Genomic DNA, 17837 nt, shown 5'->3' on the forward strand with positions numbered 1-17837 from the left:
TAAGATAAATGACCAAAACTAGAATATTTACTATTCCCCAGGCATGGTCTAAACACTCACATATCTGCTAACGGTCTTCTCCTTTTGAGAATGTCTATGTTCCTCAGCACCCAGGATTGCCTGTCCTGATCAATCAAGGCAGACATCGTCTTTATCCCATTCGAGCCTCCATTCTTATCGCTCAAACTTACTCTGCTCGGTATTAAAATAGAACCAGAGAAGAAAAGGATTTACCAAACGTGAAATACAACAGTTGGCCTTCATGTAGTGACTTTCATGTGCCAGTCATTGTTCAAAGCACTTTACATACGTAATATTTAAAAATTCTCAAAATAACCTTATGAGATAGGTGTTATTACTATCCCCATTCTGAGGACCGAGGAAAGGGAGGCAACAGAAAAGTAACTTGCCCAAAGACATACCAAGCAAGGTTCACTCTCAAGCCTTATGCTTTACTGCCAAGTTGGTGACAGGGCTGACACTGGAATACTGTAACTTCTAATTCTCAGGCCTGAGCACTTTCCTGCTCATCAGTTCCTGTTTCACGACTTAAATTCAAGCACACGGGCGAGAACGAAGTCTTACATCCCCCACAATGCCTAGTCAGGCTGCAAGCACTTAGTAGGTACTCGATAAATTGATTGGATGAGCTGTCCCATTGAGGGGAGGGGAGAAATGGGTAATGATTTAAACAAACAATAACAGCTATACAAGAGCAGCGACCTGCAGGTCTCACGTCACCGCCAGATCCCTCTTGACTCCCCCGCCAGAGAAGGAGAACCCTCCCGCGCGCTTTCGGAACGTCGGTGGCCCGGCTTCGGCTCTGCGCTCCATCCTCCCAGCCAGCAGGTGCCCCCAGACCCCCGGCTCCTCCTCCGCCTCCGTCACAGCCTCGTCCTCCCCCTCTGGTTCCTCCGCTTCCTGTTCCCTCGATCCGGGCCCGGAGCTGCGGGCGCCCGGGCGCCCGAGGCTTCCCGGTACGCTCCGCCAGGTAACCGCGCGGCGCGAACCGCCGGGCCGGGGTGGGCACCGGGTCCGCGCGGCCCACTGGGGAAGGAGGCAGCAGAGGGCCCGGGCTGGCCTCCGAAGGGGAGCGGGCCTCCTCCTGCCTCGGGCGCCCGAGGCCTTCCTGCGCCAACCTGCGGCGCAGCCGGATGCGGGGATAACGGTGCCTGGCTCCGGCTCTTGGTCCGGGCGTGGCCGAGCGTCGCAGGCACCGCGGCGCGGAGATGCGATCGCCGTCCCTGCGAGGCCCCGGGACCCGCGCTCACCACCAGCCACGCCAGCTCCAAGGCTCCTGCTCGCCAGCCTGGCCCTGGAACCGGAGAAACCAGGAGAGGAGCCTTGGACCTTTGAGCGGCGATGGCCTTCCAAATGCCCTTCCGTTCTTTGGCAAAAACCAAGAGCAAAAAGCCGAAACCCACACAGGGAGTTCCCAGGGTCATAGAGTTGTGTCTGCCATTTACGAATGTCTGTTCTTTTATTTAAGTGTTTGTAAATGGGCTACTGTTTTCTCTGTTCTGCCAAGGAATTAGGATTCAGAGAAGAGGACTCTAAAAATACTAATAGGCATATCCAAATGAGCTGATCCGCATTACTGGCCAGTGACCCTGGCCTTTAGAAGGAGATAGGGGAGGGCAGTTCTCTTCACGCGGGATACTTTGTATTTCTGGCCCTTACTCTGAGAATTGGCCTTGATATTTTACAAAGTTTATTTCAGAACTCCATGTCAGAACTGGACCGGACTGTAGAGTTCTCCAGTCCTAGTCTCTTTCTTTCCTTTCCCTTCCTCTCCTTCCTTCTCCTCCTTCTCCTTATTTTCTTTTCTTTTCTTTCTTTTTTTTTAAATGGGGTTCTAGAGGTTAAAGTGATTTGCCCACACTCTTATGGCTAGTCTCTCTAGGGGCAGAGACAGAATTGGAACCCAAGTCTATTATGGACACGTACTGTTTTCTTGAATGAAAATCTGATTTCAGATGAAAGCTGTACAGACCTTGACCTTCATGAAACCCTCTCTGGATAGCATTCTTGGGAAGTGGCTTGTGTATTGACTTCCACAGATATTATTTCACTGGTCAGAATAAGGTTAAGCAATACGCATAGCCATGCAGACAATTTCTGCTGAGATGAAGCAGATATCTGATATGTTTTTGACTTTTTATTTGTACGTTTCAATGGAGGAACTAATGAATACTAATAACAACATCTTGCTCATTTTTAGATTTTGGTCCTGTGTGACCAAATTGACTCAGTTATAGCTGTTCTTGTCCTAACGTATTTGTCACCAGTACAGCTTTCTGGCGTCATTTCATTTTTAACTGAATAATTGCCTTAAGTATATTTTTAGATCTCAACAAAAACTCCCCACCTCTTGAACCTTAGAATCCTTCTGCTTCACTCTTGGCAAATCTTTGGGTTGGATTTCAGGACTGAATAAAGCCAGGATTTCCCCCCAACCTCCAAGATGTCTGGACTCTTTGTATAGTTCTATATTTAAGTTTATCCCAAGTTTTGTGTTTGACTGATAAACCTGTGACCCAAATCCAGACCTCAGCTGAATTAAGTATCAGCTTAAAACCACATTAAACTGCCATGTGTCATGTGACCTCTCACAGAAACCAAAGTGGCAGTGTTCTATTTTTTCATGAGTGCTTTTCATTGGGGTTTTTGAACTGTAAAGATATTATTTAATACATGTGCTTTATTATTTGTGTATTATTGCCCAAGCTCAGTCATCACTGGAGGGTTATTATTGACATTTACTTATCATAAAATGTGATGCCAGCCTACCAGCTCAGAGTGGGGTTCCTGGTTTCCAGTTGACAGCATTCACCAGTTGCTAATATGTTATCTCTGAGGAACTTGGAATTATAAATACAGCCATACTTAAATAGAAGATTCTTGGCTGTGTAGATAAGGAAAACAAGATAAGGCAATATATTTGAGCTATTCTATAATAGAAATGAGGACATATACACAAAATGACCCAATGCTGTTTTCTTAGGGTGCATTCTTTATTTTTCTGGTTTTGGTCTTTTCATCGCAGGATGGCATTAGCTCTGTGTCTGCAGGTGCTGTGCAGCCTGTGTGGCTGGCTCTCGCTCTATATTTCTTTCTGCCACCTGAATAAGCACCGAAGCTATGAGTGGAGCTGCCGGCTGGTCACCTTCACCCATGGAGTCCTCTCTATAGGCCTCTCCGCTTATATTGGCTTCATTGATGGCCCATGGCCTTTTACCCACCCAGGTAGGTAGGGGATTTTCCCTTAGGGATTTATGATTTGGGGGTAGTCTTAGAAGCATGGGACTTTTAAACAGAATTTATACAATATTGAAGAATAATTCCCATTATAATTTTGTATTGGAATCCTCATTCTTCTTCATTGTTAACTCTGATATTGTTTGTCACTTGTTTCTGCTTTTCATAACTCTCTACTTGTAAAATAAATTTTAAATTGCTTGTTACAATTTAATCAGAAATATAAAAACCATAAAGCCAGTATCAACATATTCCAAAAGACACAAATAGAACTGTATTACACATATTGTTGTCAGCTTGCAACTTTTACTTGACTGTCTACTCAAAAGACAGCATCTTTCCATGTCTATGTTAAGAGGATGAGATGTTCCTTATCCTATTTGTTACTAGATGTACAAGTGTTACTTTCATAAGTATGCAATTTTTTTTTTTTTTGAGATGGAGTCTTGCTCTGTTGCCCAGGCTGGGGTGCAGTGGCTCAATCTCAGCTCACTGCAAGCTCCACCTCCTGGGTTCGCGCCGTTCTCCTGCCTCAGCCTCCCGAGTAGCTGGGACTACAGGTGCCCGCCCCCACGCCCGGCTAATTTTTTTTGTGTTTTTAGTAGAAACGGGGTTTCACCATGTTAGTCAGGATGGTCTCGATCTCCTGACCTCATGATCCGCCCGCCTCAGCCTCCCAAAGTGCTGGGATTACAGGCGTGAGCCACCGCGCCCAGCCAACTATGCAAAAATTTTACCCCCTTGTATTAATTGGTTGGGGCTGCCATAACACAGTACCACAGAGTGGGTGGCTTAACCAGATGTTTATTTTCTTAAAATTCTACTCAAAAGACAGCATCTTTCCATGTCTATGTTAAGAGGATGAGATATTCCTTATCCTTTTTGTTACTAGATGTACAAGTGTTACTTTCATAAATATGCAATTTTTATTAAAATTCTAGAGGGTACAAGTCCAAGTTCAAGTTGTTAGCAGGGTTGCTTTCTTCTGAGGCCTCTGTCCTTGGCTTGTAGATGGCCGCCCTCCCACTGTGTCCTTCCATGGTCACCCCTCTGTGTGTGTGTGTGTGTATGCATGCATATCTGTGTCCTAATCCCTTCTTTTAAGGATAACAGTCATATTGGATTACTCTAGTTACCCCATTTTAACTAGATTACCTCTTTAAAGGCCCTATTTCCAAATACACTCACATTCTGAGGTACTACTGGTTAAGGGCTTTAGCATATGAATTTGGGGAGGGGGGACACAATGCAGCCCTTAACTCCCCTGGAATATAATTTTTAAAAATATTTCTTTAGCTTCTCTTACCGAATTTCTGAGTTTTCCCCCCAAACTGTCAAACCGATGAAAGCAACTGTTAAGCTTTGTGTTTTATATGAAGGTTCTAAATGGTTTCAAATATGTCAGGTCCTTAAAACCTACGTTCCTGGACATGAGCACACACTAACTTCTGGGGCCCTCTCCAGAATCTACTTTCAAGATAGGTTAGGGCCACTGAGTGTTCAATAACGTAACCCATTAAGCTGAGAAAAAAAATCTGACATTCAGGAAACAATTATCCAAGAGTCTGGAAATAAACCTTTAGCAGGGTAAAAAAAAAAAAAAAAATGTGTAGGATTTTAATTGAAGAAACAAAATAATTGGATTTTATGCTGTTCCACGGAGAGGACACAGATTATTGCCTGTGTTCACTGAAGAATGCAAACTCACTGAAGTCAGATTCATCAGAACAGCATTTCCTGAGGTCTGAACATCATTTAGTTTGATAAAGACCTAGATTTTATATTTTAGTCTTTCTTTGGCCCTCATTAAAAAGCATGTGCCTACCATTGTTTTTGTTTTAGTGTTCAGTAAGGTTTGAAAGACAACAACATAGGATCCCTGTGCAAGGTAGCACAATTCCCAGTCACTCAATTTGCTTCCGTCTTGGTTTATTTCAGGCTCACCCAATACACCTCTCCAAGTTCATGTCCTGTGTCTCACCTTGGGCTACTTCATCTTCGACTTGGGCTGGTGCATCTACTTCCAGTCTGAGGGTACCTTGATGCTGGCTCATCACACATTAAGTATCTTGGGCATTATCATGGCCCTTGTGCTTGGGGAATCTGGCACAGAGGTCAATGCAGTCCTCTTTGGAAGTGAGCTTACCAATCCCTTGCTGCAGATGCGCTGGTTTCTCCGGGAAACAGGACACTATCACAGTTTCACTGGAGATGTAGTGGACTTCCTCTTTGTGGCTCTGTTCACAGGAGTGAGGATTGGTGTAGGAGCTCGCCTCCTTTTCTGTGAAATGGTCTCCCCCACACCTAAGTGGTTTGTGAAGGCTGGGGGAGTAGCGATGTACGCTGTGTCTTGGTGTTTCATGTTTAGCATCTGGCGCTTTGCATGGAGGAAGAGCATCAAGAAGTACCATGCTTGGAGAAGCAGGCGGAGTGAGGAACGGCAGCTGAAGCACAACAGACATCTCAAAATACACTAGCCAAGGCTTGCTCCAGATTAGGGATTGGGTTAAGTCAGCCATGGGAACCAGGTTGGAAATATGACTGTTATGGAATTATGCTTATAACAAACTTAGGTTTCAAAAAAGGGCTAAATTTATTGATCAATTTGGTCAGTCTTCAAGCCGAGCATATATCAGTATTAAAACCCCAACTTCTACAGTGGCACAGTTGTAGAAAGTGAGAATACTCCATGGTAGTTGGGAATAAGTCAGAACTGTGAAGTGAGTACAACTGGCATTTGTTTTCATTTGTGGTGACCCTGGGTCCTCCTGTCCCTGGGAGGTTTGATGTTCAGGCAGTTTAGAAAGGAACTGAAAAAAGATTAGTGCTATTTCTTGTTTCTTTGAGAACTAACTCAATAAACACTTATTTCTGCTTTTCATGTATCTATTTATCTAAGTTTACCCCATTTACTGTAAAGTGAGGGGCTTTCAGAAAGAGACATGCCTTTGGGATTCTGAACATTAGATCGGGGAATTGGGCCGCTTAAACAGAGGGGCGTAGGAGGGCGAGAGTGAAACTGTGGCAGCAAAGAGGAGCGTTACTTACTGAACCACCTATACCAACTGTGCCAGAGGTGCCCAAGACCACTGCCAGTTTCCATAATTCTCTAGGAGGACTCAGTGGACTCAGCATATAGTCTTACTCATAGTTTTGATTTATTATAGTGAAAAGATTCAAAGAAAAATCGGTAAAAGGAAAAGGCACCTGAGACAAAGTCTAGGGTAAAGCAAGCATAAGTTTCCAGAGTTTCTCCCAATGGAATCACACAGGATATGCTTAGTTCCCCTAGCAGTGATTTGTGAAAACGTGTGAATGGGCTATCTACTGGACAAGGTCATTACAGACTCAGTGGCCAGGGTTTTTACTGAGGACAGGTCACCTAGGCAGTCTTTCCCTGGCAGATAGCAAAATTCAAGACTTTCAAAAGGAAAGCAGGTGTTCAGCATAAGCCATATTGTTTGCAGAAACAGTTCAGACACAGTAAGCCAGTCTTATCAGTTAATGGTGGGAGCCCTTCCAAAATCTGAGTTCCCAAATGCCGGCCAGTGGCCAACCCTGTAATCAGCCTCTCCAAGGATAGCAGTTTAGGCCTGCTATGTTAACTCATTTCTGCACAAAACCTGTAGAGTTAGGGCTTTGGATTTGAGATGAATGAAGTGTGGGTAGATTTACTGAGTCCTGTTATATGAGTTCTGCCCTACCAGGAAAACTATGCCAGTTCTCAGGGCTTTTGTGCATTAATCTCCTAGGCATTTGAGGCTATGACTAAATTCCATAGGGATTTATCATGTGGATTCCACTGTGCTTGAGATGGCAGTTTAGATTTCAGCTCTGCTGTACATATTGCAAACTAGAACCAAAGACTTTAAAGTGTGTACTGGCCTCAGGGGGATGAGGTCAATTTTTTTTTTTTTTTTCATTTTAGATACATTCCCTTTTAGTACTCCTGCTTTTCTTATTTTTATAAAATGGTACCACTCTATTAAGAAACTAATACAACAAGGCCAGTCTTAAAAGGAAAAAAAAAAATAATTCTTAGTGTGACAGTCTCCAAGAGAAGCAAGAATATAAGCTTAGAACAAGGGGTTAAGAATCAAGAATTCCTGGGTTCTTTTAACTAATTTTGCTACTCACTTGCCAGATCATTTGGATAGGTTACTTGTTTCTTCTTTGCCTGAGTTTAAACCTATTGTGAATGAATGAAATACCCTGTAGTATATTTCATAGAGACATTATGTGGCATTTTATTAATGGAGGTCTTTCTTGTAGGGCTTTTATGAAAACATGAAGTATTTATTTGTGTATTTATTGATTATTTATTTTTACCATGTTATTTAAGTCAATGGTGTTTGATTAGCTCAGTGGGTGAGCAAGCATATGGTGCTACTGGAGGCAAGGCTGGTCAGTAGGAAGTGTCAGTTCATTCCATGGCCACTGGTAATCTAACGTAATGAGTGGTTTTTTTTTTTTTTTTTTTTTTTTAGAGATGGAGTCTTGCTCTGTCGCCTGGGCTGGAGTGCAGTGGAGTCATCTCGACTTACTGCAACCTTCGCCTTCTGGGTTCAAGTGATTCTCCTGCCTCAGCCTCCCAAGTAGCTGGGACTACAGGCGTGTGCCATCATGCCTGGCTACTTTTTGTATTTTTAGTAGAGACGGGGTTTCACCATATTGGCCAGGCTGGTGTCGAACTCCTGACTTCATGACCTGCCCGCCTCAGCTTCCCAAAGTGCTGGGATTACAGGTGTGAGCCACCATGCTCAGCCATGAGTGGTCTTGAAAATGGAAAATGGTCTTGGCCACAGAAACCAGGCATGAGGGAGTGGTTGGAATGGTGTAAAGTCATCACTGTTCAGGAAACAGTAACTTTAAGTGCATATTAACAGTGCATCTTTAAAAATGAATGTCATTTGGTTAAAGAGTTTTGCTGGGCATTGAGATAATCTGTCAGCATCTCCACTTCCTGTTTTTTTTCTTAATTTCCACTTTTTTTTTTCCTATGATGAGTGCCCCTAAAATGCTGGTGAGCTTCTTTCCAACAAAATTGCAGTCAAAGTAGGATGCTGGGGAATGCTGATTTTAGCAAGACTCGTAGAAAAGAGTGGCTTGGCACATGAGCTTAAAAAAACAGAAAAAAAGCTGGCTCTTGAATTTTGGCACAGTGCAACCTGTTCCATACCAGATAAATGAACAGGCTTAATGTGGTACCAATTCTTTTTCTCTCTTACTCCTCAGAAATGAAGGGACTGCAGATATTGTTTTGGGAACACTTTCATGGGACTGTATGTAGATTTTTTTGAATGGTGAGAAATCTGAATAATTGGTAAGGGGAAGGGAATCCCTCATTTCAGCTTTTCTTGATGTTGTTACTAATAACTATGAAAAAACTTCTGAGAGAACAATGTGAACTGAAGATGACTCAGCAGTTAAGATGATGCTAAGTTTTGAAACCACAGGTAAATGAAGGGCTAATGAATGTGTGGTGTACTCAGACAAAATGAAGTACTCATTTGCACTGGATTACTATGTAATGATAACGAACACTGTTCAAGAAGGATTTATATTTCCATAAGATTTGTACTAAATTTTATAAAAGTAAAACAACTTTTTATATATCCAGAGTCTGGCTTTATATTTTTGTGGTGGTTTTTCCAAGAAGTTAAAAAAAGCCTTTTGACCTGTAGAAATGTTGACCTGTATTCATACTTACTAGTGAATTTCACTAATCTGCTGTTCATTATCCATCATTCCCCCTATTTTGTCATTTTGGGGAGTAACAATTGACATACAGAAAACAGTTTGCCAAAAGAGAGAGGAAGAACCTTAATGTGTTTCTTTTTTTTTTTTTTTTTGAGACGGAGTCTCGCTCTGTCGCCCAGGCTGGAGTGCAGTGGCCTGATCTCAGCTCACTGCAAGCTCCGCCTCCCAGGTTCCCGCCATTCTCCTGCCTCAGCCTCCGAGTAGCTGGGACTACAGGCGCCCGCCACCTCGCCCGGCTAGTTTTTTGTATTTTTAGTAGAGACGGGGTTTCACCGTGTTACGCAGGATGGTCTCGATCTCCTGACCTCGTGATCTACCCGTCTCAGCCTCCCAAAGTGCTGGGATTACAGGCTTGAGCCACCGCGCCCGGCCTTAATGTGTTTCTTGTTCTGCCACCTGTTTGGACACTTGCCTTGAAAATGGTGATGTCAAGTGAGTTGACATCAGAGACATCGTCTGAAGACAGCTGGAGGCCCTGTCTTGAGGACTGTACTACCAATGCCTAAAACAGTCTGGGACGCATAGTAGACACTTAATAAGCATGTTGAAAGAATGGACAAGAGGATGAGAATGTGGTTTAGAATAATCCCCACTGGAAAACCTCCTCAAAGAGCATGTCCAGTGGATTGGGTCATCAATGCCATTTTTTCTAGGTAAAGTAATACTGACCCTGAGGAGTGTGTTCTACCTAGACTGGCTTGACTTTCTGAAGGCATCCTATAGTTACAGCCTTTACAACAGTTGAGCTACCAGCAGCTTTAAAGAGGCTTTCAGGTTTTTTTTTTTTGTTGTTTGTTTGTTTGTTTTTTAAATCATCAATGCTTTGTAGGTGACTATAGAGATTTTCATCATTAAAAAAATTAGTTCTGGAATGAATAACCACTGCTTAATTCAATCTTTTGCTTACCATCTTCTGAAGCTTTCCCACAGCAAAATGCCTTCTTTGCTCACAGCTAGAACCGTGGGTCTGTTTAAGTTTGGAAAGATCTTGAAAGCAGCTTGCCAAGAGGTTTTGTATGCAAGGAAGAGAAGGTGAATTAGGAAACTTTCCCAGTTTGTTTTATTCCTGAAGCTTAAGTACTGAGGCTTCCCTCAAGTATTAAGGGAAGGGAGGAACTCATTTTTAAAATGCATGATTTGATGAGTCATTGGGTTCAATTAATTTGATACTTAACACTGTAACATTATTAGAATAGGGGAAAATAAGATACTTAATACTTTTAAGAAAGATTTATTAAGTTTGGGAATAAGGTTTGCATTTTGGTCAGTGTGTATATATAGAGAGATAGATGAATGGGATTCGTTCCAGTTACATGTAAACACTCAATTTAAGAGTCTTCAGGGTAGAATTGTCATGCTAGGATACACCAGCAGGTGGCAATGTGTCCTGGTCTCATCATTAGGAAAGTGCCTTGGCTAATCTGCTTCTATTCTTTCCAAAAATAAACATTACAAAATTAGCTGGCTGTGCCTTGAACCTAAAAAATCGAGCAATAAAGAGTCGTCTCTGGCCTCTGTTTATCTTTTCCTTTTTTTTTCCACCCCCCCCCCCCCGTTCTAACTAACGTCAGTGTGAGCTCATGCCTCTATTCGGGGATAATGATCCTTTCATGAACTGTTGTGGAATGACTTTTTGCAACAGCATTGTTAAGAGGTAATTGTTTCCTCTCTCCACATCCACTGTTTATTAGATTTGATTTGCTACTTGGATTCCACAAAATGGCTGAAATTCCTTGCCACCAACATAGGTTTACGCTCAAAAGTCTGAAAATAGTTGGATAAAGGGAATAGCCACTTTAGACGTTTGCAGGCAGAACTGAAGACCTGTATTATACGTGGTACCTAAATTGCCATAATACTGAATTATTCAATCATAAAACTAGATGGGTATCTAAATCTCTCTACCCAGCAGGGGAAAAAAACGAAAAAACGTTTGGAACCCTTCAGGGAGAACCGTAATGCTATCTACTGGATAAATATACTTCGTTTTCTTCTCCCATTTCTTTCCACAACACGCTTGTTAAGTCGCCATGGAAAGCACCATGCCTTCTCAATTTGGCAAATAACACATTTCATTTTGCCAAGGCAAAAACAGCCTAAAAGTAATATTTATACCGAGAAGCCCTGGCTGCAGTCCCCAGCTGCTCTCCCTCAGCCCTGCGCCTCCGGCTCCCGCCCGCGCTCTCCCCCCGGAGCCGGCAGGTGCCCAGGTAAGCGGGGTCTGCGGAGGCAGCGAGGGGCGCCGGCCGGTCACTGGCAGAACGCTTGCAGCCAGAAGACAGGAGAGAGAGTACATTCCCTTAAGGAATAAAAGTTTCCAGGACAAGGGGGGCTGGTAATTTCCAAAGAGCCTCCCGGCACGATGTCCTCGGGATCTGGGGGACGCTCTCGGGAGATCTCTGGTGAAAGTAGACTTAGTACAAACTGGCCTCGAAAGAGAACGTCTCGTCACTCATGGGCCCAGGCGCCGCGGGAGGTGGGTGGGCCTCCCGGGGCTGCACGGGTCCCACTTCCCTCCGCCGCGCAGGACTACTTTTTCGCTCCCCCAAACAGGGCTCCGGCGGAGGCGTCCTTCAAGGGCGGGAGCGCAAGCCTGAGCGGCGGAGGGATCCTGGGTGAGGCGGCTTCCCGAAGTCAGAGGGGAGGGGGCCAAAAAAGTCGGCGGGGGACGGGAAGCTCGAGCTCGCGCCGGACGCGGCCAGGGCCGGGAAGCCAGAACCGGAACCGGAACCCGCGCGCGCGCCCGCGGTTGCGCGGCCCCCACCGCCGCCGGCCTCCTCCGCTGTCTGCGCGCGCTCCCGCGAGGGCCTCTAGAACCCGGCGAGCCGGCCCTGCGCGGGGAGAAGCCGCCGCCTCCGCCTCCGCCTCCCGGACCAGGGCTTCCAGGCCAGGCCGGACGGGCATCTCCCGCCCCTCGCGGGGAGCGTCGGGGAGTAGCCGCCGCCTCTGGCGACTGCGGAAGAGTCCGGGCCTCAAAGGGATGGGGAGCAGCCCGCGGCGCTGAGAGACACGGGTCCCTGTCACCTCGGGCCGCGGGACCCCTCCCCTGGCGCCCACGGCCCGTCCCAGCACCGGGAGCCTGGTGGGGGCGGCGAGCAGAGGAGGAGCCCCGAGCCCGGGACATGGAACCGCGCGAGCCCGGCGCGGGACGGCCGGAGACGCGGCCAACGCTGCGGCCAGGAGCAGCCGGCAGCCCCAGATAGAGAGCCGGGAGGGAGGGCCCCGGCCCTTGCCGCGGCAGGGAGTTCGAGGCCCCGAGACTCCAGAGGAGGAGCCGACACCCGTCCCTGAGCTGATCCCGCCCCAGCCCCGGCGGGAGTCCCGGGTCCCCTTCCCACGGCGCGCGGACTTCTCTCTCTGAGGAAGTTTCTCCTTGTGCCTTCTGGAGGATTTCTCACTAGCTCGACTCAGTCTGGACTGACTCGCTCCCTGGCTTTCTCAGTTTGTTTTGGGAGATAACTTGTTTTCCTCCAACCTGCATCCGTTGACCCCTTCCAATCGGATGGTCTAGATGACTGAATGGAGTTTTGAGTTGGACTTCTGTGTCCCTGACGGAGTTGGGCCTGATCCCAGAGCACTGGGGGTGGGGAGGAGGTGTTACTGTAAAATGCAAGTTGGATAAAAGGAGGACCTCTCGCCAAGGGCCCCAATGAGTGGCACACAGTCTACTATCACCGACAGGTTGGTATGAATTCTTCCTTCGCTCGGCCTCCCGGAATCGGGTCCGACCTAGCAGGGGAGTCGGTGATTGCAGATTGCCTTTGGCCAGCGAAGTTGACAGGCAAAGGAAAGAGGGTTGTTTCGGAGCAGTGCAGTTAGCCTGGGGTTGCTGCCGAGTTATCCAGTTGATTGGCTTTTGGAAATGTAATTTTTCCGGAGAGAAACTTCCCTCCCAATTCTCAGAGAAGGGGGAGGCAAAACCATTATTGTGGTTTTCCGCCTGTAGTGTGCATTAGGATTGTGTACTCGTTTGGAAATCAGAGGAGAAGGTCATTTTGGGTGAAGGTCGGTGCCTGAAGTCGGCTTGGTATTCCTGTATTATTTCTCAGCTTTAGCCCTGTCCTGCAGTAGGTTCTCAAGACAATTACATTTTAGGAATTTCTACCTGTGAACTTAATGTTGAGCCTACTGCATGGTGACCTGGGAACTTGATCTCTTTGAGATGTTGACCTGCACAGTGTTTAATTATTATCTAATAACTTTCCAGAATGTTGACATTACCAGTAAATCACAGGTTCTTGCTGGAAGCAATGTCCAGGCGCTGAAGAAATGAGGGTAAATCATGGGGTTTGCTTTTAATTCTTGTATTTAAATATTTCATCTTCCGGAAACACTTGGCGTTTAAGAGATATAGACCGTAAGCATAGTATAAGCGCGCAGCTGAATTTGTTGAATTCTGTGTCTGTCCTTTATAGCACTAGCCAGTGTTGCATGGTGGTTTGTGGCGAATGGAGCTAGACCGTGTGTGGTTGAAGTACAGTTTGCTTATCCTAAGTTACTTTTGTTTATAGGGCAAGGGATAAAAAGCATATTGATTCCTTGACCACATTTCATTTCTCAATTTCATTGTGACACTGCATGCCAGTCCGAAATGTCAGCTTGCTTTATTTTTAAGTTAATCGTCAAATCATTATATCATGAAAAAATAGATAAAGTAACTGAATTAGAGGGTCAAAGCTCTTTGATGAAAAGTGCAACAATAGTGCTTCTGCACAAAGTAGTCTAATTTCCTAATAAGAGTTTTACCCAATTGTAAGACTCATTTGTTGATTTTAAAAGGGCCAAATTCCATTATCATACCATAACAGCTACTCCAGAAACAGAACTTCCTCTTCCTGTTGATGCTTTCCAGCATCACATGAATGTTCACTTAAAAGAGTCCGTTAAATATTTAAAGTATTTATATTTACTCTTTGTGTATTTTTCAAAGTGGGTTTTCATTTTCAATGAAATAATTTTTAACTTTTCCAAGAATACACTTACTGTAAGTATTGACAATGCTTATCTTGCTTTCTTCTGGTTATCCCCATTTTTTCCCTTTCAGGGTGTTTCACTTCTGAGAAGTCACTTTTACGGGTGTGGGGATAATTGTTTTCCTGGTTCATTCAATTATGGCTCTTTCTGTTGAGCCTGTAAACAAAAGTCTTAGTAGGAACTAATGTAATGTTGGTTTTCATTGCGATGCTGAGGTGTTTAATTTATAGAAACAGAACTAACTCATTCCACACACAAGTGAGTTAAAAGCCCTCAAGTAACGATTTTTCTTCAGCATTGCTTCTCAGAGATTTTCCTTGTCTTCTCGTTATCTTGGAAATAGAATCTTGGGACTTCTATCTTCTTTATAACTTAGATGGCATATAAACATTCAATAAGGATGAAATTGTTGAAAGCCTGTTTTTTTTTTTTTTTTTTGCCAGGCACTATGCTAGGCACAAGAGATTACGAAATGAATATTGTAAGATTAATCTGCAGATTGGTTTGGGCATTAATGTTTTTTGAACAGGTTCAGGTGCTGCTGCCTAATTCTACATTTTTTTTTTGTTTGTTTTTAAAGAAAAAAATCTTGGAAAGCCAATTAATAAGCACTACTGAGACCTGTTTCGTAGGAATTTTTTTTACTAGGGTCTTTTTTTATTAAGAATTATTCTTATTTGACCACATTTAAATATATTTTGTAAATATAAAGCATCTGTTTGCTGTTAAGATAGTGGTTGTTCCTAATTTGAATATATGTTGTGGTGAAATCTGGAGGTACTGGTTTAGTAGTATTTCTCTGCCAAGGTATCTTAACAAAGTTATGAGTATATAATAGTTTCTAGCTTTGTCTCAGCCGTACCTCATCCTTTTTTTTGCAGTGTCTAACTCTTACTGTAGGTATATTTTGCTGATTCTAGAGCTATTGGAAAATTAACAGCGCCAGTGCAGCTTTTTAGATAGACATCCTTTCAAGTTTCAAGTGCTGTATGTGGTATGGCTTTGTTTGGTAGAGTGTGCAGAACCACCAGGCCAGCTGTGTGAGTTAGAGTTCTTTCATTGTGGTGCTTCTGACTACAGAGTCTGTCTGTCCTCAGTTGAAATCAGACTAGCTGGTTTTGGGCGTTGTTCTGTTTTGCAGTTTGTGGCAGGCGACACATGGCTGAACAAGATAAGGGTTTTATTCTTGTGTTAGGGACGTGCTGGGGCTGGGATGGAATTCAGCTATGTTTAGGCTCTGATTGGTCACTTTGGATACTTAGAACTCTGTTACATCCTGTTATTATTTTGCAGTTAAATCAACACATTTTGCTTGCTCTCTTCTCTTTCCCTTCATCTTTTACTCCCCATTCCGCACCCGTTTTCTTAAAACCTAAAACTCGAACTTTTTAAAAAACTTTGAACTCAAACTATGTTCATGGTAGCTGTTACTTCTATGTAGTATATCCAAACAGCTTTTTAAAAAATTCTAAGCAATTTATGAGCCCTGGAGTCTGTAGTTTTCATCATTTAGAATGAGCACTTGACAAGTGTAGAAATGTCTGATTGCTGCTTTTTAGTCTGCATTGATTGCTGCATTCAGTCTTAAAATATATCCCAATTGTTTCCAGTCCTCCTACATGTCTTTCTTGTATCCCTGATAATTTAGGGGTCCTATAGCAATTGGAGTTTCTTCTGAGAAGTAGAGAGGAGAGAATGCCCTTTCAGTAGACTCAGTAAATGATTTCAGGCCAGTGTCTGTAACATTGAATTTTCAGGGACAGTACAGGTAGGAAAGTTATAAGGTTCTTCCTTGAAATAAATGGACTTTGTTTTGGCTAGGGCTTATGAATTTTGTAGTTTTTGATTTATAGATAAAGACAGGTTTTTGATTTAATTTATGTGTTTTTTTTTTTTTTTTTTTTTTTTTTTGAGACGGAGTCTCGCTCTGTTGCCCAGGCTGGAGTGCAGTGGCCTGATCTCAGCTCACTGCAAGCTCCGCCTCCCGGGTTTACGCCATTCTCCTGCCTCAGCCTCCCGAGTAGCTGGGACTACAGGCGCCCGCCACCTCACCCGGCTAGTTTTTTGTATTTTTTTAGTAGAGACGGGGTTTCACCGTGTTAACCAGGATGGTCTTGATCTGCTGACCTCGTGATCCACCCGTTTCGGCCTCCCAAAGTGCTGGGATTACAGGCTTGAGCCACCGCGCCCGGCTGATTTAATTTTTTTAAAGCACTGAATTCAGCTTTAAGCTGTTTAACTTAAGCAAATTTTTTAAGTGAGTGTGGAAACCTGTGACTGTATATGCCTGTACCCAGTAATTAGCATTTTCATTAATGATACTTTTTTCTGTCAAAATTGCTATATAATGCTTTTGATTAAAAAAAAAGAGTTACTCATGTTTATATGTTATTTTCAATGTTGCATGAGTCATCTCTCTGCAAGGTGAAATTATTTGTAACCTTTTCTTGTAAAGTCAGCCAGTCGATAAGTACAAAATTGAAATGGTGGCTAAAGATCACAGTGTTTTGTATTCAGTTTTATCTTTGCCTTTTTAGTTCAGTATAAAATCTTGAGTCATAAAAGTATGCAATAGTACATTCACTTGCACAGTTTTACATGAGTCAACATGCAGATTCTAAAGTAACTTTTTTTTGAAAGTACAGTGTTGTAATCTTCCTGATTAATGGTATATTTATATGACGCTCATATTCAGTGAGGTGACAAGAGAAGCTTTATTTGAAATCATTACAAAAATATGTTAACCTTGGAATACCACTTAACACATTGGTGGTTTCCAGTTGTTAACATGTATATATCATTGAGTTAACATGTAGGGTTTTTTTTGTTTTTTTTTTTTAAGTCTTGCTCTGTCACCCAAGGTGGAGTGCAGTGGCGTGATCTCTCCTCACTGCAACCTCCGCCTCCCAGGTTCAAGCGATTCTCCTGCCTCAGCCTCCCGAGTAGCTGGGATTACAGGCGCCCACCACCACGTCCGGCTAATTTTTGTATTTTTAGTAGAGACAGGGTTTCACCACGTTGGCCAGGCTGGTCTTAAACTCCTGACCTTAGGTGATCCACCTGCCTTGGCCTCCCAAAGTGCTGGAATTATAGGCTTGAGCCATCGAGCCCAGCGGTTTTTTTGTTGTTGCTGTTGTTTTTTTAACTAAGTTTGAGTTTCTATTTTAAGAAATGAAATTTGAGGTGAACATTCATGGAATCTGTAAATGGTGAATTTTATACATTTTTCTGTGGAGCATTGCGATTCCAGGGAAAACAGTTGGAAAATATTTCATTATACATATGTGGTTGCCTCTTCTAAATGTCATCCAGAGGTGGGAGTGAATTGCTTCCCAAACTGATATGGGTCACAGAAACAGCAAGATAACATACTGGTTCCCAGGGAATTGAAGGGACTCTTTTGTATCATGGTTGTCTGAGATTATTAGAAATGTTTCTTATATAATTTCTTGTTTCCTAGAAGTTGACCATGACACATTTTCAAGAATAGTAGCTTAACTTCCTGTGGTCTCTTCTGTGAAAACTTGGTTTTGATGATGTTCTTGAGCTTTATTTGAAGACATGCTCCTTTCCCTTATAATAATTACAGGTTTTCAAATTAGTGCCATGTGAATTAAAATTTTTAAATCAACAAAATTACATTTTTGCCGCCTTTTGAGTAAAATACCATCATGTATGTAATGATATCCTGTGGTAGTATAATTCTTTAACATTTACAATATTTTCAGTTCAGTACAGGGCAGATCATGTTTCTGTCATTTACACTTTAAGCTAACTTATACAGTTTAAGTCAAGATTATGCAACTAGAAAGGACAGACCCAAGATTTTAGCCTTGATTTTCTGG

The 17837-nt window shown here is 43.5% G+C and overlaps 2 protein-coding genes across 5 annotated transcripts in view; both read left to right on the plus strand.

Annotated features, from left to right (window-relative positions):
* Positions 1-751: 751 nt before the first annotated feature.
* TLCD5 (TLC domain containing 5) lies at positions 752-8878 on the plus strand. 4 transcript variants are annotated; one of them, XM_010356993.2, is made up of 4 exons: positions 894-991; positions 2728-3246; positions 5197-5269; positions 5627-6136. In XM_010356993.2, exons 2-4 carry the CDS (start codon positions 2982-2984, stop codon positions 5733-5735), a joined length of 447 nt encoding a protein of 148 aa, XP_010355295.1. In that variant the 5' UTR covers positions 894-991; positions 2728-2981; the 3' UTR covers positions 5736-6136. The 4 variants fall into 4 exon arrangements, with proteins under 4 accessions (XP_010355293.1, XP_010355294.1, XP_010355295.1 ...); XM_010356991.2 differs by having other exon boundaries at positions 752-991; positions 3047-3246; positions 5197-8871; XM_010356992.2 differs by having other exon boundaries at positions 880-977; positions 3047-3246; positions 5197-8871.
* A 2768-nt stretch (positions 8879-11646) lies between these two features.
* Positions 11647-17837, plus strand: part of ARHGEF12 (Rho guanine nucleotide exchange factor 12) — a 148823-nt gene continuing 142632 nt past the window's right edge. Inside the window, 1 exon segment of the mRNA XM_010356998.2 lies at positions 11647-12699. Coding sequence (XP_010355300.2) covers positions 12668-12699 — 32 coding nt within the window. The 5' untranslated portion in view covers positions 11647-12667.

The sequence above is a fragment of the Rhinopithecus roxellana genome, chromosome 15, assembly GCF_007565055.1.
Source record: "Rhinopithecus roxellana isolate Shanxi Qingling chromosome 15, ASM756505v1, whole genome shotgun sequence".
Classification (NCBI taxonomy): Eukaryota; Metazoa; Chordata; class Mammalia; order Primates; family Cercopithecidae; genus Rhinopithecus; species Rhinopithecus roxellana.

Excerpts from the sequence above, each read along its gene's own strand:
- TLCD5 (XM_030919028.1), top strand. The coding sequence starts at position 2,982 with ATGACCCAATGCTGTTTTCTTAGGGTGCATTCTTTATTTTTCTGGTTT. Across the intron at positions 3,247-5,196 it reads ATGGCCTTTTACCCACCCAG|GCTCACCCAATACACCTCTC; the intron begins GTAGGTAGGGGA and ends GGTTTATTTCAG.